Raw genomic sequence first — 26,477 nt, forward strand, 5'->3', positions numbered from 1 at the left:
ATGGCTGCTGGGTTCCAAGAGGCAGTATTCTATGGAACAGGAAGTGGAGGTGCCAACCTCTAGAAGCAGGAAGTGGCCCCAGTTTACTTTCTTTCTTTTCCCTTGGTACTGGGTATTAAATCCAGGGGCTCCACCATTGAGCTACATCCCTAGCCCTTTTTATTTTTTGAGACAGTTTCACTAAGTTGCCAAAGCTGGTCTTGAACCTAAAATCCTCTTGCCTCAGGCTCCTGAATCACTGGGATTACAGGTGTGGGCCACCACACCAGACTCTCCAAATCCTCTGATCTAGCAATGACAGAGCCTGCTGAGACCCAAGGGGAAGGAACATAGACCTCACTCTTAGTGGCAGGAGGGTCAAATTTGCACCATCCTTAAGCTACAAAGCCTACCTCAGGGGTTTTAAAAAGGTAACTTATGTAGCACTTCCAGAACCACACCTGACACACAGAAAATGCTCAACATGTATTATTGCCAAGATTATTATCAGCATGGCAAAGATTATGCCAGGTCTGGGAGGACTGGGAGCTGAACTGAGGCACTAAGCCCAGTATGGGGTAGCAGGAACGAGCCTTCTGACCATCCTGGGCCCAAGTCCAACTTCCTTTTCTGGCTGTGAAACCTCCTGCAGTTCCCTTGTCCTCTCTGAGCCATAGTTTCCTTCTCTGTAAAGTGAGGATAAAGACTCCCACCCAGCTCAGAGGGCATTTAGAAGGATTCAGCGCGATGGATTCCTGGCACAATGTAAATGGTAATTATCATATGGTTCTTAATAAGGTGAGACCTGAAGGACAAGTTGCAGTTTAGCCAGATTGAAGGGTGGGGATAGTGAGTGATAGCATGCCAGGTAGAGGAAGTAGCACAGGCAAAGACTGGGGAGTGAGGATGGCATAGGAATGGCGGCAGGTTCAGAGTGGGTGCTGGATGGGTGGGAGTGGCTGGGTGGGCTGAGGAGCTTGGGCTTCTCCAGAGGGCACTGGGGAGCCAGGCAGGGTTGTAAGCAGGGGAGAGCAGCAGGAATTCTGGGTGTGGCAAGACCCTCAGGTGGACTGGAGGGGACTGGAGCCTGGGGGGTGGGGAAGGGGACAGTTGGAAAGGATAGGCCTTGCTGTGCTGGGGCCTGGGCCCTGAGATTCAGATGGAACCATCCTGGAAGTGGAAAACCAGGGGGAGGATGCTGAGTGCATGGGATGCAGGGCTTGTGAGAGCCTGGAAGACACAGAAATCCGGCTCTATGGGTCTCAGGAGAGGTAGGTAGAACTAGGGACTTGAGAGCAACAGGGAACCCTGGGATGACCTGGAGCAGCGGGGAGCAGGGTCAGATGTGGATATCAGAGGCTACAGGCAGGACAGAGGGAGCAGAGGGAGAAGGCTGGGGAGGAGGAAGTCTGAGCTGAGGGGAGGCCATCAGAGGGGAGGCTCTCCAGCAGGCCACGTTGCCTTCCTCTGGGAAGCCTTCCTGGACTTGCCTGATATGTCTGCTACCTCCTTTTCAGCTGGGACTCTGTTCTCCCCCTCTCCCCCTGTAGTTAGAACATGCAGGGACAGGGCTGGGTTTCTCCACAGACAGGGCCAGCCTATGAGGACAACAAGTAGGGTGGGGTGGGCGGCTTAGCCACCAGTTCAGCCAGGGGGACTCTGGCACCTCCTGCTGGGTCTGGCTCCCTTCCCCGCCCAGGAAGCTAAGCTACCAGTCCTGTTGGACTCGTCCAGCCCAGGAGGGATGGATGCAGGCCCTGGATCTCTCTCCAGTGTCCTCTCAGGGGTGCGGCCAGCACCATGGACATCCTGCAGGCTCTGCTGCTCTTCCTACTCCTGGGTAAGTTCCTTTCTTGACCCCTTCCCCACCAGCCCCCTTCCTAGCAGCCTCCCCCAAAGCCCACCCCTCCTACCTCTCCACTGCAGCCCCTCCGTTAAGGATCCTTGCCCTGGGAGCCACTTCTGGACTTCAGCAAACCAACTTTACCTCCGCCTCCTTGGACTCAGCCAGCTCCTCCCTCAGCCTGGGCTCCAAAGTTCCCTCCATCAAACCCCCCAGCCAGAACTTTCCAAAATTCTCTCTGGATTCACAAGCCTCTGCTGAAGTTCCTGATTCCAACTGGCTTCCCAAGGCCCGAAATTCAAATGATGTGTCTGAGTCCCTCTGGTCAAATATTTCTGCCGAGGGTCAACATTTGAGCCCCCATCCCACCTTCTCTACGATTCCTGGTTCAGAAGTGTTTCCTGAGAGGTTGGATTCCCCAGTTCCTGCCAAAAGTCCTGTGCCTTCCTTCTCTGTTAAGACCACAACTTCAAACATTTCTGCTCAATTTCCTGACTCCAAAGTGACTGTTGAGGCCCCAGATTCAAAACTCCCCCCTGAGAATCGGGACCTTGAATTCTCTGCCCAGAGACCCCAATCCAAAGTTCCTCTGGAGACCCACTCAGCTGCAAGCTTCCCCCAGCAGGTTGGGGGGCCTCTTGCTGTGCTGGTGGGGACTACCATCCGACTCTCCCTGGCTCCAGCCCCCAGCCCTGTTCCTCCTGCCCCTCTGGTAGTTTGGCGAAGAAGCTCCAAGGTGCTAGCAGCTGGGGGCTTGGGGCCAGGGGCTCCTCTGATCAGCCTGGACCCTGCACACAGAGACCGCCTGAGATTCGACCAGGCCCGAGGGGGGCTGGAACTTGCCTCTGCCCAGCTGGATGATGCAGGGGTCTACACAGCTGAGGTCATCCGGGGTGGGGTCTCTCGGCAGATTCAGGAGTTCACAGTCAATGTGTATGGTAAGTGGGCCCTGGAGTCACAAGTGCAGGCTGCTGAGACATTTGGGCAAGCCATTTCTGTTGTAAGGATGTTTCCTCCCCTAAGGGACAAGGGACCGAGGCAGGGGTGCTGAGGAAGGTTGGACCTGGATGAAGACTGGGGCAGGGATCACCTGAACTCCTGTGTCTGAGGGAGGAGGGCTGGGGCCTGTACTCTGGGTCTGACGGAGCAAGGAATGGGGACTGAACCCTTGGGTCTGAGTGAGGAGCCGCTGGGACTGGACTCCTGGGTTGGAGGGAGGAGACATCATGGGTCAAGGAGAGGAAAGGGAAGGGACGGATAACCAGACTCCTGGGGCTAAAAGGAGGCAGTGGCTGGGGGCGAAGACCTGGGAATAAGAGAATGAGTACTGGGGCCTGGTTCCTTGAACGGATCCTAAGGGCATTGGCCCTCTCCAGAGCCCATACCCCAGCTGTCTGTGCAGCCAGAGACCCCAGAGACGGAGGAGGGGGCGGTGGAGCTCCGGCTGCGCTGTGTGGGCTGGAAACCAGGCTGTGGGCAGCTGAGCTGGACCAGAGACGGCCGTGCTCTGAATGCAGCGGATTCTGAGGGAGCGGAGTCGTCCCGGATCCGCGCAGAGGGCGACCAGCTGCTCATCGCTCGCCCTGTGCGCAGCGACCATGCGCGGTACACCTGCCACGTCCGCAGCCCCTTTGGCCACACCGAGGCTGCGGCCAACGTCAGCGTCTTCTGTGAGTGGGGGCTGCCTTGAGCCAGCTAGGAGTCCCTCTGGAATCCCAGGAGAGAAAGGACTAGTGGCCTGGTCTCGGGATTTCTGGAGACGCCCCGGTTGAGCCTAATCCCGACTCCCTCTTCCCCCAGACGGTCCTGATCCGCCGGTCATCACAGCGTCTTCCAATCGAGACGCCGCCCCGGACCTGTATGTCACTGCAGGCAGCAACGTGACCTTGCGCTGCACCGCCGCCTCGCGGCCGCCGGCTGACATTACGTGGAGCCTGGCGGACCCGGCCGAGGCCGCAGTGCCCGCAGGGCCGCGCCTCCTGCTGCCAGCCGTCGGGCCAGGCCACGCGGGCGCCTACGCCTGCCTCGCAGCGAACCCGCGCACTGGCAGCCGGCGCCGCTCGCTGCTCAACCTTACGGTGGCAGGTGAAAGCGGCTGGGGCGCCACAGCTAGGGCGGGGCCAGCTGGGGAGGGGAGGGGCCAGCTAGGAGGAGCTGGGACAGCTGTGGTGGTGTGGGGTGGCGCCCGCGGCTTGCAGCGGGGAGGGCGGCGGTGATTGCTGGTAGAAGGGGCGGGAACGCCTAGGCGAAAGGGCGGAACCAGAAGGAGGAGACGGCGAATGGCGCAGAATGGGATTAGAGAGGGAAGGGAAGGGACCCAGTTGCTTGGGCCAGCAAGTGGTATCAGCCAAAGGAGAGTTACCTGGCAAAGGGGGTGGAGAAGGAGGCTAGGTCTACCCGGGAGGGCGGAGCTACCCAGGAAAAGGGGCGGTGTCTCGTGGAGTAACCCAGGAGGGGGCGGGGTGACCTGGGAGAGTGGAGCCAGAAAGGAAAGGGCTGGGTCACGTTTGGAAAGAATCAGTGTGTGAAGTTGCAGTTTTACGAAAGAGGGGCGTTCAGGAGTTGCGCGCTTAACGGGGATTACTGGGAACAGGGAGCTGAGTCAGCCAGAGAAAGGGACAGGATTTGCACCTATGAAGCGGGGCTAGGTGAAGAAGTGGGGTCCGAGCGCGGAGAGGCAGCCCTGGAGAAGGTGGGGAGACCGACTCAGTCCTTGATCTCTACTTCTCTGCAGATCTGCCCCTCGGGCCCCCAAAGTGCTCAGTAGAAGGGGGTCCTGGGGACCGCAGCCTCCACTTCCGCTGCTCGTGGCCCGGCGGGGTACCTGCAGCCTCCCTGCAGTTCCAAGGTCTCCCCCGCGGTGTGCGCGCGGGTCCGGAGCCCTCCGAGCTCCTGGCGGTGGTTCCCGCCCACCCCCAGCTCAGTGGAGTCCCCGTCGTCTGCCTTGCTCGCCACCTGGTGGCCACGCGCACCTGCACTGTCACCCCGGGTGAGAGAGGCAGGGCTTTGCTGTTTGGAGAGAAGGGAACTTTCCTTTGGTCCTTTGGGACTTGTAGGGCGGGAAGAACCTCCCTCTACTCCAGGAAAGGGCAGAACTTGACTTTCTTTGAAACTAAAGAGGCAACAAGTTTTTTTTTTTTTTTTTCTGTACTCCAGGGTGGGGAGGGGGCAGGGGCAGGGTTTTCCCCCTGGTCTCAGGAACAGGGCAGTCCCTATATTTGGAAAGATAGATTAATCTTTTTATTTTCATTTTTTCAAAGTAATGAATAGCTGAGCATAATGGGCTTCCCAGCCCTTGCCCATGTATAACATATATTCAGTTAAGTGTTTGCTGAGGATATCAGTGAATGAATGAATGTGAGAGTGAATGGGCAGTTCCCCCACAGTGCTGGGTTCACCACTATTTGATTTATCGAAGGACACAGGACTTATTATTCCAGTGGAGAATATGGTCTTGCCTTTTTTTTTTTTCTCCCAATACTAGGGATTGAACCCTGGGTGGTTATACCACTGAGCTGCATCCCCAGCCCTTTTTATTTTTTATTTTGAGACAGGGTCTCTCTAAGTTGCCCAGGCTGGTGTGGAACTTGTGATCCTCTTGCCTCAGCCTCCTGAGTTGCTGGGATTACAGGTGGGCCTTACCACACTAGGCAGGTCTTGACTTTTAACTGGGCTTCTGTCACCTACAGAGGCCCCCAGGGAGGTGCTGCTACATCAGCTGGTGCGAGAGACAAGGTCAGGGGAGGCAGAGGTGGCTCTGGAGGCTTCTGGCTGTCTCCCACCCTCTCGAGCATCCTGGGCCCGGGAAGGAAGGCCCCTGGCTCCAGGAGGCGGGGGTCGCCTGCGAATCAGCCAAGATGGGCAGAAGCTTCTCATCAGCAACTTCAGCCTGAATGTGGACCTGGGAAATTACTCTGTGTTCTGCAGTGGGGCGCTGGGTGCTGGGGTCGACCAGATTACCCTTATTGGTGAGCCCCGCCCATTCCAAGAACCTGTCAATTTAAGTCTCCCACCTCCTCCTCTCCCAGACCCAGGAGTATGTCCAGGCCCCCTCTCTCATCCCTGAGGTCCAGGCGCCCTCCTCCCTCAAACCCAGGGTCCAGGCCCAGCCTCCTCCCTCAGACCCAGGGTCCAGGCCCAGCCTCCTCCCTCAGACCCAGGGTGCAGGCCCAGCCTCCTCCCTCAGACCCAGGGTGCAGGTCCAGCCCCCTCCCTCAGACCCAGGGTCCAGGCCCAGCCTCCTCCCTCAGACCTAGGGTCCAGGCCCAGCCTCCTCCCTCAGACCCAGGGTCCAGGCCCAGCCCCCTCCCTCAGACCCAGGGTCCAGGCCCAGCCCCCTCCCTCAGACCCAGGGTCCAGGCCCAGCCTCCTCCTTCAGACCCAGGGTCCAGGCCCAACCTCCTCCCTCAGAAGCAGAAAGCTGGGCCCCTAGCTCCTTCCTCTTTCCAGAGACAGGAATGTAGCTCTCCATGTAGGGGATTTAGGTGTCCAGTTCCCTTTCCCTCTCCTCTCTAGCTCCCAAGAATCCAGCCACCCCCTCCCCTCATCCCCAGGCCCCTCCATCGCCTCATGGAGGCTGCAGAGAGCCCGGGATGCGGCAGTGCTGACTTGGGATGTGGAGCGTGGGGCCCTGATCAGCAGCTTTGTGATCCAGGCACGGACAGAGGGACCTGAACTGGGCAGAGCCACAGCCTATGAGGACTGGATCTCCCTGCTTATCCTGGGGCCTCGGGAGCGCTCAGCTGTGCTGCCCCTCCCTCCTCGGACCCCCAGGGCCTGGACCTTGCGCATCCTGCCCATACTGGGGTCCCAGCCAGGGCCTCCATCCCAAAGCCGGGTCTACCAGGCAGGTGAGTCGGGCCGTGGACATCTTCTCCTGGACTTCCTCTTAGAACTCTGGCCAGCCATTCTCAATCTGTTGCAGTGGCTTGTCTTCCCCCTCTGGTAACCTGCTAGGGCACCATAACAATGTACCATGACCTGGGCGACTTATAATGGCAGACGTTGATTCTCTCATGGCTCCCAGGGCCAGAAATCCAAGATAGGGGTGTCTTCAGAGCCATGTTCCCTCTTTCTGGCTCTCTCTCTCTCCCTCTTTCCCCCTCTCTCCCTCTCCCTCTCTCCCTCCCTCTCCCCTCCCTCCCTCTCCCTCTCTCTCCTTCCACCCACATTACCCTGTACTGAACACAGAAGGCTCTTCCCAACCTCTGAGCCTTCTCATTTTCTGTTCCCTCCTCTTGAAACACCCTTTCCCAGGTTTAGCCTGACTAACTTCTTATTCTTCAGATCTCTGCTCAGCTGTTACTTTCTTAGTGACCTTAATCCATCACCCTTGCTAAACATCATCTCCCCTCCCATTATGTCTATTACAGGGTTTTTTTTTTTCCTTCTTAGTCCAGTCTGTCGTTATGCTAGTTGTTGCTCCTTATTCTGCTGCCCTTATTAATCCCCATGGAGTAGGCATCTGGGTTGTCTTACCCACCAGTGGATCCTCACCACGAGGCCGAATTGCCAGGCACTGGGTAGTCCGTCATTCAGAAAACATTAAATGAATTGAGAGTGCTCAGCCCCAAGTTCTGTGTTCTGAGAGGGACAGTGCACGGGATCCTCACAGGAAGGGTGAATTAGGGGTTTGGAAACTTCTCTTCCTTCTGTTTGTCTCTTCCAGGCCCCACCTTGGGCCCCGGTGCCATTGCTGGCATTGTCCTGGGCTCCCTATTGGGTATAGCACTGCTCGTCCTGCTGCTTCTCCTCTGCATCTACTGCCTGCCCTGCTACCGGGGTGAGTGGGGAGCCTGCAGAGGAGGCCGACTGGGAGGGGCTAGAAAAAGGGAGACCTAAGTGAGCCAATCAGCGCAGTCCTAGCATGTCCCATCTTCCTACCTCCATATCAATCAAAGTGAGGTCCCGCCTCTCACCCCAGCTTCCCTTGCTATTGGCTGGGTCTGCATGTTGGGGCAGCCAATCACATGTTCCTATTTCTCTGCCTCCTCTCTCAGCGAAGGCACCAAAGAAAAAGAAGCATCCTGCAGCCTTGGCCCCTGTGGTCATCTCTCCAGAGGAGAAGATGCAGACTGTGAGCCCAGTTCAGACCCCACAGCCACTGCCCCTCCAAGTCCCTCTGAAGGACTCTAACAAAGCCAAGGCCTACCAAGTGAGTGCACCTGTCCCCATTTCCTCCCAGAATGGGGACGGAGCTTGTTTCATACTCAGGAAGATGAGTGTTTCTTAATTCCAGTCTCCAACTTTGTTTGTCAGCTTACAAAGTTGGTAAAACCTTATTTCTTAATAAGAAAAAAAAAATCTGGACAGGATTTCCTGCACAGCTTTTAGGTATCCTAACAGAAGGGTGCATCCTAGTATCTTCTCCAAAGGAGAATGAGGTGAGGCCTCCTTTGATTTTCATAAAAATTGCTCAAACCTTCCATTTTTCTCCCTGAGGCAGTGGAATTTCCGTGTTTCCCATTAAAGTTGGGTTGCTGCTGCATGTCTTAGCCCCTCCAATGGTGGTCAAATATGGGGGGCAGGGGGAGGGACAGCTAGTTTTTGAAAAGTTTGAGCTAGGCTGGGGAAATGATGTGGGTGAGTCATGTCACATCCAGGGTGCCTCCTGAGATCACCCCTACTTTGCTTCTCTTCCAGGCCACCAGCCCCAGTCCAGTCATCTTTCCAGGTGGGGGACCAAGAACTGTTCGGACAGCCACGCAGGTGTGATCCGAGCCAGTGCCCCACTCTTCACGGGGGATTTTGGGGCAAGGATCCTGTTTTGCCCCAGCAGCAAGTAGGGCCAGCTATGACTGAGGGCTGGGCCCTGAAAGTGGGACTCCCTGTCTCGTCACAGAGAAGACTTACCCTGTGTTTGTAGACCCAGCAAGCTGGGACTCCTGGGACAGGAGGTCCTGCACATCTGAAACAGTGCAGTTCTCACAAGCCCCGGCTCTGGGGCGGACAGGCAGGGCCGGCGTGTTCCTCTGAGCTGGAGGGGAGCTTGCCCAGGTTCCCTGAAGTGGTCTCCTGTCTTCACCTTGCCTCCTCTGGGCCACACCCCCTCCAGCTCCCAGGCTTCCTTCTTTTCCTTCTTCTCTTTAGACTCTTTAGATTTTATCTAAACTCCTCAAGGACCTCCAAGGTCTTGTGCTTTGGCCTGTTGGCCTTCATCACCCTCTTCCCAGGACTAACCCTGCTCCCTAGTGTTTCTGTTTCTTTTAAATACCTTTATTTATTTTTATTGGTGCTGAGGATCGAACCCAGGGCCTCACAGGTGCTAGGCGAGCGCTCTACCGCTGAGCCACAACCCCAGCCCCTCCCTAGCGTTTCTCTCAGCCATATTTCTCCCCCTCCAGGCCTTTGTCCCTGAATTCACTGTCTGGGCACTTGTCTTCCCCATATCGATCATCAGCTCCCAGGTAGCCGTTACCATCTTTCCCCTCACCTCTCTTTGGTCATGGGTTATGTCCCAGAGCCCCTGAACTTTCCCTCCTCACATGTAAATACATCATTACGCGTAGCTTAGGTTCCAGCTCTGCACTGACAGCGTCACAGAGGCAGAAACCACACATTATCTCAGCACTTATCACAAAGCCTGGCACACAGCAGGCGATCAATAAATTATTTGTTGACTGATAGATGTTTTGGTGCCAGTGAAGGGCTGGGCTAGCTGCTGCTCTCTCCTGCATGTCAGCTATCTCACTGAGAATTGGGGGTCCACCAGTGGGGATTCTCTTGGCTGCAGATAACAAGATAAATGGCAGCAAGAAATATGGAGGCGGTTGGTTTCGGGTTACGACCCAGTGATCCTGCAGATGCCCACCGTGAATCCTGGAGCCCTGTTACCCAGCAGACGCACCACTCCTCATGAATCTACTCCCTCCGTAGCCCGGCTGGGCCATGTGCACACCTCTGAGCCACTTGCGGTGGGAGATGGGCTCTGGGGAATGGCTTAAGCCAATTAGGGGCCACTGCTGTAATGGGCCAATTTAAAGGCCCCAAAGAGAGAGTGGGGGATGGGAATGACGCTGGGGAGGCACCTCCAGAGATCCACGACCCCGTGCCCTCCACTCCCAACTCCTAATGACATTGACAGCTGCAGGCAGAGACTTTGGAAAAAGGCGTTTATTGGTGCGGTGGTCTCAACACTCCCCATGAATCGGAACACACGGCCCCCAGGGCCCCCCACCCTCCCCGCCCAGCAGCCCTCCCCTCCCTACCCGATCCCTGGACCCTGGGAATGGAAGACAATGTGGGATGGGGCCCACGCCCCTGTCTGAGGTACAGTCACTGCCCCTTGCTCCCCCGCCCCTCTCTGCCCTCTTCTCCACCAAGCTCTGGGTGGTGTGGTGTGGGTGGGTGGGTGGTTATAGAGGGTCTCCAGGGAGTTGGAGCTGGTGACATGGCATCTTTTCTGGGCTCAGGATGTCACCCCCCCCACACCTCTGTGTGTCGTGGTGTACCAGGGTGGAGTATCTGACAATCCGAGCTGAGGCCACAGCCTCAGCATCCCTTCCTGACAACAGGGGCCCACCAGGGATCAGCAGCTGGTCACCAGCTACAGGACAGCTGGAGCCAGAGGGCTATTGCTGGTCACAGTCGCTGGTGTGTGGGTGTGTGTCTGTGTGTGAGGACGGTCAGGTTAGCCTTTGGGAGGTACATTTGGTGGAGGCCAGGGAGTGGGAGGCCGGGAAGCCCACACCTGTGGGCCAGCTGCAGGGCCGGGGGGAGCTGGTTGGTACTGCAGGTGGCCAAGGGGAGTGGTGGCGGGGGCGGGGCAAAGCACTGAGACAGACAGGCGACTTCTGTCACCAGCCTGACAGTTGGATGGAAGCACCGAATGGCCCAGGAGGGGGCCAGAAAGTCCAGGGTGGGGAGGGGCAGGGCAAGTGGAAGGTCTCAGGCCACGGAGCCAGTGATGGGGCCTCTGGCTACAGGCAGCAGGTGGCGCAGCAGGGAGGAACCTGCCAAGGCAGCCCTCACCTCTTCCTGAAGGCTGAGCAACTGCCCAGCTCCAGACCTGCCCTAGTGACAGCGAGGGGGAGGGGCGGGCAGCGTGCACACGTGGGAAAGCCTGGCCGTTCTCTCGCAGCCTCACAGAGAAGCACCCACATACCTACCTCCAGCCAGAGGAGAGAGGCAGCAGGGCGGGGCAGGGGACACGGGGTGGCAGCGGGGGAGGACTGCTGGTCCCCTCCTCCAGCCTCCCCCCCACACACACCTACACATACGTGCGGGCTCACACTCACACACCCACCCACACACACGAGCCCGTTGACAGCCTGAGCTAAGAGAGGGGTGTGGGGTGGCGGGGGTGGGTCACAACTGGAAACGTGAACGGGTGGCGAGAATGGCTGTAGAAAGATGCATAATTTTGCGTTATCCCTCACAGTGATGGGTTCTCTAAAGATCCTCCTCCTCCTCCTCTTCCTCTCGTCCTTCTCGGTGGCTGAGAGCTCTTCTGCCCGCTCGAGACCCACGGCGCTGGCTCCCCCTTTTCCTCTTGCTCTTGGCCCGAGGCCCCCTGCAGGGGGAGGCCCTGGGCTGCACCTACATCCTCCACCACAGCCAGCCCAGGGCGGAGAGCAGGGCCAGCGGCCCCGGTGGCCTAGGGGCTGAGTTCTCCAGGGATCCTGGGCCTGAGGGAAGAGGAAGGGTCAGGGACGGAGGCAGCAGCGGGGAGGCTTCCTGCGTGTCCCTCTGGGTGCCTCTCAGGGGGCCTTCCTGAGACTTTTCTGCTTTGTGAGTCTTAGCACGCTCTCAGATCTTCTCCACTCCGTTCCACTGTTTTAGCCCTGTCCTTCTGTCTTAGGATCTGTCTGTCCAGCATTTCCACCAGTTGTCTCATCCTCCACATGCCCAAAATTGTTTCTTGGACTTTTCTGCCTTTGGCTGGCCGCCCTCCCCTCCCTCTTCAATACTTGAGCATATTAATATTTCAGCTCCAGCCCAAGCCTCAGGAGCACTCTGACTCAGCTCCTCCCTTACCTTAGCTCGCACATCAGCCTGGCACCTAGCCCCATGGCGCCACATCCAAGGCGACTCTGGACAGAGGCTTCATGCTGTCCATCCACCCAGCTCTGGATCTCTACAGCTGCCCTCCCCGCCAGCTCTCTGCCTCCATCTCAGAGCCCTAAGTGATTGTCTTTAGAAGTCTCAACACATGTCACTCCCTGCTTAACTGCCCCCAGTGGCCTTACCTGCAGTACAATAAGCCCAGACCCCTTACTAATGGGGCAAGGGCTACTTTCCTTTTTCCTCCCAGGTTCCCTGCAATTTATCTGCCACACCAAGCTGTTCTCACCGTATCTTTGCAAATTCTGTTCCCCTGCCTGTGAAGCCCTTCCAGCAGAATGGCACAGGCTGGCTTCTTATCATTCTGGTCTCAGAGTAATGATGCCCCTCAGGGTAGCCTGACTGATGACCTTGGGTAACACCTGCCACCTCTAATCCTATCTATTCGTTTCTTGCCAGCTCTTCTTGATATTCAAAATAATATTTTGTTCATGTATTTGCTTATTTATCTACGTGCCCACATATATGCTTTCCTATTACTACTAGGCCACGAGCTCTGTGCATCCCCAAATCCTGTCTCTTTTGTGCACTGCTGTGTCCCCAGCACCTGGCCCTTAGTGGGCGCTCAATGAGTATTGATCCAGTGGATCGGTTTCTTTGCCCAGTCGCGTTGCTCAAGTCTCACGGTTCCTCTTTCCTAAATTCAGGGCCAGTCAGGGGGTGGGTCCCGGGGTGTCTGCCTCCCCTTCCCGACCCCCGACCCCTGCCCTGCCGCCACGCGCAGACGCACGCAGGAGCCTCATGGAGGCGCTGGACGCTCCGAGCCGGTTGGCGGCGCGGCACGTGTAGTTGCCGTAATGCCGGGCGCTCACGTTGGCGAAGAGAAGCATCGAGCGGGTGCGCTCCGTCTGCACCTTCAGGCCCTCGGCCGCGCCACTGCTCAGCCTGCCGGGGACGGGATCAGCGTTGGGCCAGACCCTCCTGGGAGCAGCGCCCAGTCCCCCGTCTCGGCCTCCTCCAGCGACCACTAGCATCGGGCTCTAGCTCTCTAGCTCCTCAGGGATGCCTTCTCCAAGCACGGTGGCCCCGAGGGACACTGGACTCTCCCTGTGTGCGCCACAACCCCCAATTCCTAAGGGCTCTCAAACCCGGTCCCAGTGGTCCCCTTGCACGCCAGATCCTCAGCGGACTCCCGACCCTAGACCCCTCCCTGAAGAGTCCGGGAGACGGGCTTCGGCGTTCATCCCGGGACCCACGTTAGTCTCCCTGGACCCGGCAGGCTCTACCACCTAGACGCTGGACCCTCACTTCTCAGAACACAGAACTCGGCCCCTCCACCCCCGCGCCCTGGCCCTGCCATTCCAGGGACCGAGGGCCTCCCCCTTTCCTCCTCTCCCGGCCGGCCCCGGGGCGGTCCTCACAGTCTGTCGTCCTTGTACCACTGGAAGTCCGCAGGCGGCACGGCCATGGCTTCGCAGCGCAGAAGGGCTGCCCGGCCCAGGGCGGTGCGTGCGCTGGTCACGTCCGTAATGGTCGGGGGATCTGGCGAGGGTGTAGCGTCGGCTAATTTTAGCAGCGTGGGGACTACAGGGTGCCACTCCAGCAGCCTCCTCCCTCGGACCCAGGAGCCCCGCCCAGCTTCCTTCTCCCACATACAGACCCCGCCTCCCCAGGGCCCTAAGGCCCACCCCTCTCCTGCCCAGTGCCGGGGTGGGGGTGGGCGCTCACAGTTGACTGTGACCAGCACGCGGCGGCTGTCGGGCGCCGAGTTAACCCCGTTGTGAGTCACGCACTCGTATTCTCCGGCCTGGCCCCGCTGGATGTCAGAAATCTCCAAGATCTCACCCTCGGAAGTGAAGCCGTCTGTGGGGGAGGGAGCAGGAGGGGGCGGGGCCGGACACAAACACTTAACACGGGACAACACGGGCACAACACGGACACACATCAGCGGGGCGGGCACAGCACGGCCTGGAGTGCCCGGGGCAGTAGGAGCCGGGAGGGGCCTGAGGGGTGGGAGAGTGAGGACAGGGACTTAGGCACTGCAACCCAGCGGGGAGGGTCCTGGAATTTCAGGATTCAGAAGATCCAGGGATCTGGGATCTTATGATTCAGATCCTGGACTTCAGAGGATCCAATGGGGTGGAAGATTCCAGGATCTTGGATCTCAGAAGGATCCAGGGAACACCATGGGGAAGAATCCAGAATTCTGAGACCTAGTTCTTCGGGTCCAGGGAATTGATATCTGATTATTAGTTATCTCGATATCTGCAATCTTGTGACAGTTCTGCACACAGAGGACCCCTTAGGACTTAAGGAACCCAGGGATCCAGGATCTCAAGATCAGGATTGTGGGGTTCATAAGACACAGTGGGGCAGGATCCAGGGATCTGAGGCTTAGTAATTGGGTTCTGGGATCTCAGGGGATCCAGGGATTAGGACCTAGCAATTGGCACCATGGGTCTCCAGAGACCCAATGAGTGAGGATCCAGAGATCTGAATCTGGCAGTGAAGAGCAGGTAAAGGGCTGGAGGGTGATGTCTGGGCCCAGAGCTGTTGTATTTGGAGGGAGCCCTGAGAGGTGGTTCTCAGGGCTTGCTGAAAAAGACTGGGGTGAGGTGGAGGGGGCTCCTGATCTCCTCTGGGTCTGGGCAGAGGCCTGAGAGTGTGCCTTTCTAGCAAGTTCCCAGAGGATGCTGATGCTGGGGTCTGGGGACCACATTTTGAAACCACTGAGCTATAACAATGAGCTGCAGAGAGGTGGGGGTGTGACTAGGAGGTGAGTGTATGGCCAGGGCCCAGGCTGCAGCTTGGCTTAGGGCATCTGGTGGTGGGGAGCTGAGTCTAGGAGAATCAGTGAGCAGGTGGGAGAAGCCAGAGCCAGGGCTTAGTGGGGTCTTTGGAGGTACCGGCCCAGACTGGGCAGCAACTGGGAGGTTAGTACTGGGGTCTGGTGAGGAAATAACTGGAGATCCGGCTGGAAGGGAAATCAAGACACCAGAAGGGCTGGAGAAGGGGGATCTGGGAGTCCAGCCAGGAATATGGGGAATGAGGGGCCCAGACCGCAGAATTGGGGAAGAGGCTTTGGGTCAGGGGTAGGGCCTCACCTCGGAGCTGCCTCCAGGTGACCGTAGGCTCTGGCCGCCCTACAGCCAGGCAAAGCAGGTTTACGTTGCCTCCCTCGTTTACCGTCACAGGGGAGGAGATGTTCACAATGCGGGCAGGGACTGTGGGCAGCGGGAGAGGTCAGTAAGTCCTGTGTGCACTCCTGGAAGTCCAGCCTGCCCTCTTCCCTCCTCCCCCAGACCCAGGGTCCAGGCCCATCCCCTCCCCCAGACCCAGGGTCCAGGCCCCAGACCTTCTAAACCTCCCTTTGTTTCCTCACTTGACTCTTTGCCCTCTTCTCTGCCTGGGCCTGGCCCCCTGTCTAATTACTGGCTTTGTCTGTCTGTCTGTCTTTTCTGCTTTCATCCTAACTTTATCTTTGGTCTGATTTCCTCCCTCCCTGGCTCTACTGGCTCCACTTTTATTTATTTGTCATTATGATTTTTTGGGGGGTATGTTGGATTGAGCCCAGTGGTTTCCTACCTGGGAGCCACATTCCCAGCCCTTTTTATTTTGAGACAGGGTCTCTCTAAGTTGCCAAGGCTGTCCTGGAACGCGTGATCCTCCTGCCACCATGCCTGGCTATTTTATTTATTATTATTTTAAAATTAACTTATTTAACAAATAAGTTAAATAAGTTATGTGGTAGATTGTGTTCTAATTGCTTTACAAAAACCCAGCCACTAGGCCCGCACCCTGTTTTCTGGGTGGGCGTTACCCTGTTTCCCCAGTTCTAATACACTGTGCCTTACTTCCCGTCCTCCCTGTGGACATTCTCTAATCAGGATTGGCTTGTGATATAGGAAAGCAGAGTTTAACTGGCAGAAGGTTTTTCTTCTCTTATAAAGGAGAAAATACAGGTGGCCCTTCTGATTGAGGAGGTCCTGCACTGCCTGAGTGCCAGCACCGTCCCCATCCCGGGAGGAGGAGGCTGATCCCGAGGCCTCTGCTCACAGGTGGGTGCTGGCCCTGAGTCTGGAACCGGGCAGGCTGGCTCCTGAGCTATCAGGACTCCCTGTCTCGGGCCGTTTCCCCTCGTGTGCTGCTGTCTTCCGGGCCACTCTGCTGGCCAGGGAAGCAGCCTCCCGAGCTTCACCTCTAGGCCCTCTGTGCCTCCCCCCCTGCTGTGGGCCCTCGCAGCCCTGGGTCTGGTCCTGTGGATCCCCGAGGCTCTGTTTCTTTTCTGGTACCGGCTTTGTACCTGGGAGCCCTCCCTGAGCCGCTCCCGGGGAAATCTGCTCCCAAGGAGCAGGGACAGCCTGCCTCGTTGGCATCCTCCGTCTAGAACAGCCCCACGCGGTGGGCACGCAGGAGACGGCTCCGCAGAGTGCCTGTCTTCCTCTGAGCGCCCCTCACCCTGCAGCTCTCCCGCTCTAGAAACGGTCCAATGAAGCGTCACCAGGAGTGTGACGTCCCCCTTCTGCTTGGCTGAAATCCATGAGGGCAGGGTTGTGCCCGTCTTCTACTTGAATGTGTCCCCACTCCCACCATAATGCAGCCTGTCACGAGTCCCCTCCTCCCACACCCCTCACCCTATCCTAAGCCGTGGCCGAGGGCTCACCGTGGACGATGAGGTAGACCTGAGTGGTGTACGGCTGGTGGCGGGTCTGGAAGGAGCAGGTGTAGAGGCCCTCGTCCCCGAGCCCCACCTGGGTGATGAGGATGGAGAACTCTTCAGGCGTGTTGATGAGCAGCCGCACACGCGGGTCGCTGGTCCAGCGGTCATTGCCAGCGTACAGGATGTTGGAGCGGTTCAGCCAGGCCACGCGGGTCACATGCTCGTCGATGAAGCAGCTGTGGGGTGGGGGAGGAAGGGTTTCTCTACACCGCAACCCAAAAGGCGGACCCTGCTGTGCACCCGGGCAGGTGGCAGCTGAGCCTCAGAGAGCCCATGTGCTGATGTTAAGTGCCAGAGACCCAGAGAGGCACGGGCACCCTGGGAAGAGGGATGATGAGGACACAGGAGGGGTACAGAGACCTAGACAGAGACCCAGGGAAGGAGCAGAAACCCAGAAAGAGGGGGAACAGAGGGTCAGAGAGGGGGAGTCAGAGACCGAGAGAGAGAGACCCAGGGGAGAGAATAGAGACCCAGAAAGAGGGGCAACAGAGACCTAGAGGGAGGGAGACAAGGACCCAGAGAGGGACGGAGACCCAGAGAGAGGAGACGGGCCCTGAGTGAGGTGAGGAGCGAGCCGGCGAGGCAGTGACCCTGCTCTCATTTACGACGTGGCCACGTCATGCCAAGCCCGGGGTGTGGGCACTCTCCATCCTGGACGTGGTGTCTCAGGCGCAGCACTCCTGGGACGGACAGGGACACAGAGGCTCTGGAGCAGAACTGGACTCAGAGTCCACACTCCTTTGGGCCTGATGGGGATGGCATGGCCCCAGCCTGCCCCTGCCAGGCTGCCCCCACTGGGGAGGGACAGAGGACTTGGACTCCTGGCTCCGCTTGCAGGAGGTACCTGAGGGTGGCGTTGTCGCCTTCGCACACGGTGTAGTTGTCTGCGGGGGAGCTGAACTCCAGGCTCTGGGACAGCAGCCCTGTGGACAAGAGGGCAGGCAGGAGGGACACGTGAGCACACACCCTGGGGACACAGAGACGTCTTCCACACCATCCTCTGATGCTGTCAGAGACTCAGACATGGCAGACACACCCATACACACTGGGCCTGACTGATAGATGGGGACACACAAACACACATCTCCAGACACAGAGGCAACAGCCAACACAGCACAGGCACAGATACACGCATGCATGTATCTGTGAACATACACAAACAACACACACGCACAGACATGGGTATGAAGACACACATCTATGTGCAGTTACATGAGCACACAGAATACATTCACAGTGCACAGGGACATCCATGTGCAAATTCATAATTACACAGATACACATGTATGTGCACAGATGAGGCATGTGTACACATTTACACATACAGATACACCACATCACAGATACAGGTACAAGCACCCAGGCACTTGTGTACATGCATGCATATACACACACATGCATGCACACACATATTCACAGGCTGTGAATGTGCAGGATGTATAAACACACACTTAAGGAATGCGTGTGCACAGATACACATGCACAGATCCACGTGCACACAGACCCCCATGAGTACACAGACACACATGAATTCAGAAACATGCCACAGGCACACAGAGCCAACGTGCTCCACGCAACACAGACAGACATCACACCCAGATCTGCAGACATGGTGCATGGACACACACAAACCTTTGCACACACACGTGTGCCAGACACACCTGCGGCCTGTGCTCACAGGCACACTTGCGGGTACACACCCATTCCCACCTGCACACTCCAGTGTGGCCCACAGGCCCCATCAACACCCCTCCCACACTCATCCCTCTGTGGACCGTGGCTGGCCGGCTGGACCAGGGCCAGGGAGTGGGGGCTGGGCACGCGGAGGCGGTGGAGACAGCCCTGGGCAGGGAGGGAGGGATGGGCTGGATGACCTTGGCGCCTGGAGCGGGAGGGCCCTGTGCGGCTGCCCTACCCCCAGCCTGGGAAGAGGAGCTAATTAATCTAATGAATTAATTGCCCATGCTGCCCCGATGACTCCCGGGGGCCCTCTCCATCAGCAGCCCCTCAGGAAGGGGCCAGGACACAGCCAACTGCGGTGGGCTGGCCGGCGCCGGGCGTGGACCTGGGCCGCGGAGCCCCTCAGCCTGGCTCCCAGGCCAGGGCCTGGTCCTCCCCCTGAGGTATGGAGCGGGCTGCCACGCACAGCCTGCTCACGACAGGACAGACACACGCACACAGTCGCCAGGGCCTGGCAAGGACACACAGCCACAGCAGGCCAGGAGACGGTCCCAGCTCCTCCGTCACACACAAGGCTATGGCTCTGCTCAGAGGAACACTGAGTCACACTGACACCCACAGCCCCAGACACACGCCAGCAGGTCAGCTGGAAAAGCAGCTCTGCCCCAGGAGCAGTCAGACTGTCACACTCCGCCGAGGGGGACAGTCCCTGTCAAGCAGCACCTGTAGACCAAGCCCCCCCCCCCATGCCACTGGTTCCCGCAGGGTTCCTCGCACACCAACGGGGCTGCCAAGTCCACGTCTGGTTACAGCCTACCCAGGGGAGGTGACACACGCTGGCCTGACCTGTCACGCTGACACCACGGCCTGAGGGGACGCGCCCCAGCCCCACTCTGAAAGGCCCTGGGTCAGAGTTCCACAAAGCCACACCCTGCACGAGCATACAGCTGCACTGTCACATCCCCTCAGACACCAAGGCCACCCCAGGCTGAGGATCAGGTGCACCAAGTCATGCTGTCACCTACGGTCAGATCACACATGGCCACACACAGCCACACAGGGAGTTGGACCAAGAGACAGTCATGTCACGCCATTCAGTTCTGAGACAGTTACATGTGGGCACCAAGATCCCTTCCCAGGCTGGCCAAGACAGACAGACAGACAGACCTCGCCTCCCCAGGACTTGGCCACCTTCTGGTGACCTGCATCCTAGGCCAGGGTTCCCAGGTCCCAGTTCTGCTGACATCTGGGGCTGGACAGTAGTGTGCACTTCAGGGTGTTAGAACCTCCTGCTCTGGACCATAGCTCTCTCCGACCCACAAACAGCTCAAGCAGACTGTGGGATGCCCGCTAGGGGCACAGCACCTGGCATCGTCCCACTGAGAGGGCCTGCAGGACAGGAAGGCCTGAGGCTGAAGGTGGAGCTGTCCAAGGTGCCACTCCAGGTTCAGGGGATGCAGGATGCAGGGCTGGGCCCTGGGGTGGGGAGGGGGCCCTCCAGAGGCGAGCAGGACACGCTGGGCCAGAATCACTGACACACACACACACACACACACACACACACACATTCCTGCCACAGGTGTGTCTCCTGTGCCCAGAGCTGACTGCACCCCTGGGGCTCCCAGTGTCCCCCCTCAGCCTGGTGTCTGTTGGGAATCCCTGTCTCCCTTGGCTTGTGAGGTCCAGCCTGCATGGCCCTCTTCTCACAGCACACGCACTGTCCCATTGGAATCCTTCTCCAGGTTTCCTAGGGCACAGGGGCCCTCCCAGATTTCCTAGGGGAGCTCCTGCCCTGCTCCTAGGTCACATGACCTTGGGTAGAAGTTGTCTGTCTCAGAGCCTGGCTTTCGGGCAGTCCGAGGAAATGTGTGATGAGCAAATCCATCCCTCAACCAGGTCTTTGGTTCCTAGTCTGTATCTATGAACATGGAGAGCTCAGGCCTTTGCATCTGTCTCACAAAACCCCAAAACTCTGAGATCAGGAGGCCCTCCTCTGTGCTGAGTGGCCTTGGGTGAGTCCCTTTCCCTCTCTGGGCTGCAGTGAGTGGGGGTGGGAGTCAGTCACTCATTGGTTCAGGGCTGAGCTTCTTCAGTGACCACAGCCGACTCTGTCCCTGAGCCTGGTTCCTCCCCTGCATGCCCCGATCACCCTGGGTGGTGTCAGGTCTGCTGTCCTCACCAGACGGAGGGTTCCAGCAAGGCGCGGCTCCCCTGGTCTGCAGGAGGCCTCAGGAGACACTGATCAAGAACAGGCGAGCGTCTGTTTCCCGCGTGCTTGGACTACCTCCCCTGGAGCCCAGGACACGGTGCTGTCTGACTTCCCCCGCAGACTAGCAGTTCCTTGAGGGCGGAGCCTGGTTCTGACTCACGTCTGGGTCCCTAGCATCTCCCCACACAGGAGCTGGCCGGCTGGAGGCCTTTTTGAGTGAATAACTAAATGGACACGGTGACACACCTCAACTCCCGACACGAACGCCCCCCCTCCAGGAGACCCTCTCTGACTGCTCAAGGCAAAGCCCATGCCCCCTCTTCTGGGCCCCCTGTGACTCAGCTGAGATGGAGTTCATGACCCTCACTGGACCAGGAGCTGGTTCCCTGAGGACCTGACTCTTGGCCGTGTTCAGAGCTGGGCAGTGTGTGAGAGGGAACGGAAGGTCCTCAGAGACAACAGATCCCCAGGAGCTGGACTGGAAAACCAAATGTCTGCTCACCACGTCCAGCCTGGGTGACCCCCGGTCAACCTGAGCCTCAGTTTGCCCAAACGGAAAAAATGAAAACAATACGAGTTCTCCACAAGGGTTTCCGTGAAGGATCCCCGCGACCAGCCTGGCATGAGGGTCCGACGTGCTGGCCGTTCCCAGCTGCACCTTCTTTTTATCTGTTGGTGCTGGAGAGTGAACCCCGGGGGTCTCTACCACTGACCCATATCCCTAGTTCGTTTTTTGAATTTGGAGACAGGGTCTTCCTAGGTTGCTGAGGCTGGCCTTGAACTGGCCATCCTCCTGCCTCAGCCTCCTGAGTTGCTGGGATCACAGGCCTGCGCCACTGTGCCTGGCTAGCGCCTTCTTTTTTAAAGAAACATCTATGGCTGTTCCTGGCCCGGCACAACCCAGCACAGCTCCCCTGGGGGCCAAGAGAACAGAGCAGGGAGCTGAACCGCCCCAGTTCAAACTGCAGCATTGCCACAGAGCCCCACAATCACTTCCCTTCTCCGAGACTCAGTTTCCCCACCTGTAAGTGGGCTTGGTGACCACGCCTCCCTGCCCGGGACATGAGTGGACTAAAAGAGGAACTTCGAGGGGAACATGTAGGGCTGCTGGTGTGGCCCTGTCCTTGCAAGGGCTGTCCAAGAGTTGGCTGTTAGGAGGCGGAGCTGCAGGCACCAGGAGCCTCCTGGGGGACCCCGGGACCACACAGGATCCCGGGGATCCCTGCCCTGAGGGACCTACAGTCCACACAGTCCAGACTAGCGGGCCTCACACTCCTTTGATAAATTCAGGAATGAAGGTCACAGACAGGTGGGTTTCCTGGAGAGAGAACGAGATTTCTAAAAGCTGAGTGACCTTGAGTTGGGTCCTGGAAGAACTGAGGCCCAGCGGGGACCCTGCAGTGGGCTGGGGTAGGAGTGCTCCGATCCCACAGTCCTAGAAACCATGGGTCGGGGCCCTGGGGCCCTGGCAGTGGGTGTGAGCCCGTGCGGGTCCTCCAGGGAGTTGGCTAGGTGACGTGGGGACCAGGAGGCCCAGGATCTGGCTGGGGAGGGCCGTGAGAAGGGGTGGGCCTGGTGCAGCTGGCACAAGGGACCCCCAGACTCCCCGCTTGGTGACCCGGGAAGCCTGCAGGCTCCCCTCCTGCACTAGGGAGGCCCTGGAGTCCGGACGGTGGGCCCGGCACCCTGGAACCGGATGCTGCGTGTTGGCTGCCATCTCACTGGGGGTCCACACCACAGGGCCTCTGCTGTCCCCAGGACCTGTCCAAGTGTGACTTCTCGTCTTCCTTCAGGCCACTCTCTGCTGCCTCATCTTCTAGACCACCCAGAATCAAACTGCCAACTCATTCCCAAGTCACTTTTATCTTTTTTATACCATTTGTCACTCTCTGAAGTGACCCATCTATTTGTCTGTGAGACTTTGCGATTGCCTTTGACCTCTCCGTCCCACTGTGGTACAAGCTCCATGAGGGCAGTACTCGGTCTGACCCGCTCACGTCCATGCACGTCTCCCGAGTGCCTGGAGCAGGGACTCCAGGCTCAATAAACATTTGCTAAATGAACCAATGAAGCAGAGCCCACCATTCCGTCAATCTGGGAGCTCAGAGGTCCCATGGACAGCTGGTCAGGGGCAGCACTGGGACTCGACCTTCCTGTCCCCTTCTTGGCTATTGTCCCTCCACCAGCTGCCTGTGGAGCAAAAGAACTCCAACCCTGCTACAGCTGCCTTTTGATTTTGTTGAATTGTTTCATGATACAGTGTAACTACTTTTGTGAATGAATATGTACACTTGAGTATGTGTGTATGCCTGTGTGTTGGCATAAAAGATTTAGAAAAAAAATAAAAGTAGATTAATATTTATGGATGCCACAGAGCTTTTTTTTTTAAGTGGAAATAAGAAATGGGCTTATTTTTGTTTCTATTTTGGGAAAAACAAACAAACAAACAAACAAACATCACCCAACCAACCAGTCCTCTTCTTCCACTGACCTGTTGAGTCTGAGCCTGTGTCAGGGAGAGAAGCCACCGCTGGCCCAGCTCTCAGAGAGCAGGTGTGAGGAGGGCAGGCTGGGGCACCGCAGGGTTTGCTCTTATACCTGTTGCGAGGTGCACTGTTCTACTCATGTGCAGCTCGTAACTTGGAAAACATCACCATAAAAGAGGAGAAGGCACTATTTTGCATATCTTGCCAAGGGCTTATTTTCAGACAATGCAAACTGAGGGTGGGTGGGTGGGCTGGGTGCCTGTCTGGCACCTAGCTGTCATGGCTCACCCCCCACCCCATCATCTCTTGTCCTTGGTTCTCAGATGGGGAACCTAAAGCACCGATGGGGCTGGAATTGACCAAGGTCACATGCTACCCCTGGCTTTGCGAGTGCTCCCACCCAGAATGTGTGCATGGCAATGATTTCTGGGGTCTTGAAGACAGAAAGTGGAAGATGGGAAGTTCCTTGGAGAGTAAAGGGGGAAAGGGAGGAAGGGAGGAGAAATAGGTCACAAAGGGACAGGGGGTTGGGGGAGGAAGAAGGCAGCAAGAAGGGAAGAATGAAACAGGTGAAGGAGGACTGAGGTATGAACAAGGGAGCCAGGAAGAGAGGTGGGAGGTGACCATGGGGAACAGTTTGAGAGGCAGAGAGACAGATGTGACACTGAGCCCAGACCAGCAGGAATGAGACAAAGACCCAGAGACAGAAATGGATGGAATGTCACCAGCAAATAATAGACAGGATAGGAGTCTCTGGAAATGGCCAAGACACAGAGATCTAAAGAGACCATGACAGGGACAGAGAGGAACACAGAGCAGGTCTGCAAATCAGATAACCACCCAGCCTTCTGCACCAGCAAGGGGCTGGTGCTCTGGCCCACTCTGGCCCTGACCTGATCGGGTGTGGGGACGTAGATGTAGATGTCCTGTCTGGACCAGGATGTGTTTGTAGGACTTTGGGTGTCTGCAGGTGCATCTTGGGGCAGAGTGCTGTGGCGGTGTTTGTGTGGCTGTGCATATATGGTAGGGAGGCTGAGAGCAGCTGCCTCTTTGGTGCTGAGGTCACTATGTTGGGGTTTCTTGTCCCTGAAGCTAACCCTTGGTTGGGTCAAGGCCTGAGGAATCCTCCAGAGACACTGGATGAGCACTGTTCCCTGCCCGCGGAGCCACCCAGCGGCTTCCTACTCTCCTTCTCTTCCCCTTGGGGGCATCTCCTTGACCATCCCCTCCCAGCCAGGCCCTGCTGGGGAGACACAGGCTCCTTCCACACATCCTCCAGCAGGACTCCCTCCAGCTCAGCTGGAGACCCTCCCCCAGTCTCCACTGGTGGGGTTGAGCTTAACCCTGTGACCTGCATTAACCCTTCCCCCTCCCCTCCTCTTCCAATGGGTCCCTGTCCTTCATCCCTCCATCTCTCATGCTTTGTCCAGCACCAGAAATCCAGACATTCATCAGAGCTTTGGAATCAGTTCCCAGCCCAGCACCCCAACTTCCTGGATCCCAGTACTGTTCCCCCACATAATTGCACCACCCCAAACGCCAACACTTTCTCTTAACCTAGAAGATTCAACTGGGAGATTCAGCTCTTGGCTCCCTTTTCCTGGCCCTGGGATTTAGGTCTGTGGACACTGTGTCCCCTACTTTTACTGACCCTGGGAAGATATCTATCCCCCCCACCCTTCTGTCCAGAGACGCATGCCCCAGCCCCCAGGCAAGAACTCCCTTAGGGACCCTCTCCAAGCAGAGGCAAGACCCTTGACCCGCATCATTCCGAACGTAGCACCCCAACTCGGTTCGCAGATCATGTCTGGGGACCCCTACTCCAGCGTCAGAGCCCCCTCCCCGATCCAGAGGCACACACTCTGGGCCCCCAGGCCCGGACAAGGTGTCCGCTACCCCCTTGCTAGCAGGCGACGAGAAGCGGACCTCCGCCCCTGGGCCCAGGATCCAGCCCCGGGACACGATCCCACGGCCCCAGGGCGCGGATCGGGACTTGGGAGGACCCCCTTCCTGGCCAGGGAATGCAACCCCTGCGGCGGGCCCAGACCTCGGCGTCCAGCGCTCCCCTCCCGGCCGGGGGACGCAGCCCCGCACCCCGTCCCATCCCCCGCCCCAGACCCAGGCGTCCCGGCCGAGCCCCCCGCCCCCGGCGCTGCGGTACCTCGGCTGATGACGGCCAGGCCGGCCAGGGCGGCGGCGGCGAGGAGCCGGAGCCGGGCCCCGGGCGCAGGGGGGGGCATCGCGGCAGCGGCGGCGCGGAGGGGGAGGGGAGAGGGGGGGCCGGTCCGGGGCGCGTGAGGCCTGGGGGAGAGGGGGAGGGGGAGGGGGACCCCGCCTGCGGCTGCACCGGCCCGGGGGGCGGCGGGGGCGGGGGGAGGGGGCTGGGGGGGCGCGACGAGGCGGCCGGAGCTGCAGCAGACCCGGGGAGGGGGGCGGCGCTGACGGGCAGGGAGACCGGCCAATCAGGGGAGGCGGGGGGCCGCGGAGGCGGGGCCGAGGGGGGGTTGCTTGTTGGAGGGAGAGGCCTTTGTTACTGCGGCCCGGCCCCCACCCCGCCGCCCCGGGCACCCCGCGTCTTCCCGGCTCCAACACGGGTCTGAGACTCTTCCTAAACCCGGCTCCCTCCTGCAGGTTCCAGTCTCATTCTCCCCAGACCCTGGAGTCCTGGCTCCAAGGCCCCTCCCTCAGACCCAGGGTCCAGGTCCAGCCCCCTCCCTCAGACCCAGGGTCCAGGTCCAGCCTCCCCCCTCAGACCCAGGGTCCAGCCCTAGCCTCCCCCCTCAGACCCAGGGTCCAGGCCCAGCCTCCCCGCTCAGACCCAGGGTCCAGCCCTAGCCTCCCCCCTCAGACCCAGGGTCCAGCCCTAGCCTCCCCCCTCAGACCCGGGGTCCAGGTCCAGCCTCCCCCCTCAGTCCCAGGGTCCAGGCCCAGCCCCCTCCCTCAGACCCAGGGTCCAGGCCCAGCCCCCTCCCTCAGACCCAGGGTCCAGCCCTAGCCTCCCCCCTCAGACCCGGGGTCCAGGTCCAGCCTCCCCCCTCAGACCCAGGGTCCAGCCCCAGCCTTCCCCCTCAGACCCAGGGTCCAGCCCTAGCCTCCCCCCTCAGACCCAGGGTCCAGCCCTAGCCTCCCCCCTCAGACCCAGGGTCCAGGCCCAGCCTCCCCCCTCAGACCCAGGGTCCAGCCCTAGCCTCCCCCCTCAGACCCGGGGTCCAGGCCCAGCCTCCTCCCTCAGACCCAGGGTCCAGCCCTAGCCTCCCCCCTCAGACCCAGGGTCCAGGCCCAGCCTCCTCCCTCAGACCCAGGGTCCAGGTCCAGCCTCCTCCCTCAGACCCAGGGTCCAGGTCCAGCCTCCCCCCTCAGACCCAGGGTCCAGCCCCAGCCCCCTCCCTCAGACCCAGGGTCCAGGCCCAGCCTCCTCCCTCAGACCCAGGGTCCAGCCCCAGCCTTCCCCCTCAGACCCAGGGTCCAGGCCCAGCCTCCTCCTCAGACCCAGGGTCCAGGCCCAGCCTCCTCCCTCAGAGCCAGGGATCAAGGCCTGTGCCCCCCTCTTCCTGTGGG

At 58.8% G+C, this 26,477-nt stretch overlaps 2 protein-coding genes across 2 annotated transcripts; one reads left to right on the plus strand and one right to left on the minus strand.

Moving 5' to 3' along the window:
* Positions 1–1,234: 1,234 nt before the first annotated feature.
* Positions 1,235–9,447, plus strand: Vsig10l (V-set and immunoglobulin domain containing 10 like). The gene is made up of 10 exons (XM_078033328.1): positions 1,235–1,250; positions 1,825–2,760; positions 3,199–3,492; positions 3,623–3,907; positions 4,557–4,811; positions 5,512–5,790; positions 6,376–6,672; positions 7,491–7,604; positions 7,822–7,976; positions 8,465–9,447. Exons 1-10 carry the CDS (start codon positions 1,235–1,237, stop codon positions 8,534–8,536), a joined length of 2,703 nt encoding a protein of 900 aa, XP_077889454.1. The 3' UTR covers positions 8,537–9,447.
* Positions 9,448–10,156: 709 nt separating this feature from the next.
* Iglon5 (IgLON family member 5) lies at positions 10,157–25,216 on the minus strand. The gene is made up of 8 exons (XM_078031506.1): positions 25,081–25,216; positions 17,389–17,467; positions 16,488–16,720; positions 14,929–15,048; positions 13,553–13,687; positions 13,246–13,366; positions 12,615–12,769; positions 10,157–11,448 (listed from the first exon to the last, which is right to left on the minus strand). Exons 1-8 carry the CDS (start codon positions 25,157–25,159, stop codon positions 11,360–11,362), a joined length of 1,011 nt encoding a protein of 336 aa, XP_077887632.1. The 5' UTR covers positions 25,160–25,216; the 3' UTR covers positions 10,157–11,359.
* Positions 25,217–26,477: the final 1,261 nt, after the last annotated feature.

The sequence above is a fragment of the Ictidomys tridecemlineatus genome, chromosome 15, assembly GCF_052094955.1.
Source record: "Ictidomys tridecemlineatus isolate mIctTri1 chromosome 15, mIctTri1.hap1, whole genome shotgun sequence".
NCBI lineage: Eukaryota > Metazoa > Chordata > Mammalia > Rodentia > Sciuridae > Ictidomys > Ictidomys tridecemlineatus.

Bases quoted from the DNA above. Each gene is read 5' to 3' on its own strand.
- Iglon5 (XM_078031506.1), bottom strand. From the start codon at position 25,159: ATGCCCCCCCCTGCGCCCGGGGCCCGGCTCCGGCTCCTCGCCGCCGCC. The intron at 16,721-17,388 runs GTACCTCCTGCA...CCCACCCCACAG, and splicing joins GGCGACAACGCCACCCTCAG to CTGCTTCATCGACGAGCATG. The intron at 11,449-12,614 runs GTGCGTCTGCGC...CTCTTCCCTCAG, and splicing joins CGCCTCCATGAGGCTCCTGC to GCCCAGGATCCCTGGAGAAC.
- Vsig10l (XM_078033328.1), top strand. The intron at 3,493-3,622 runs GTGAGTGGGGGC...CTCTTCCCCCAG, and splicing joins GGCCAACGTCAGCGTCTTCT to ACGGTCCTGATCCGCCGGTC. The intron at 7,977-8,464 runs GTGAGTGCACCT...CTTCTCTTCCAG, and splicing joins ACAAAGCCAAGGCCTACCAA to GCCACCAGCCCCAGTCCAGT.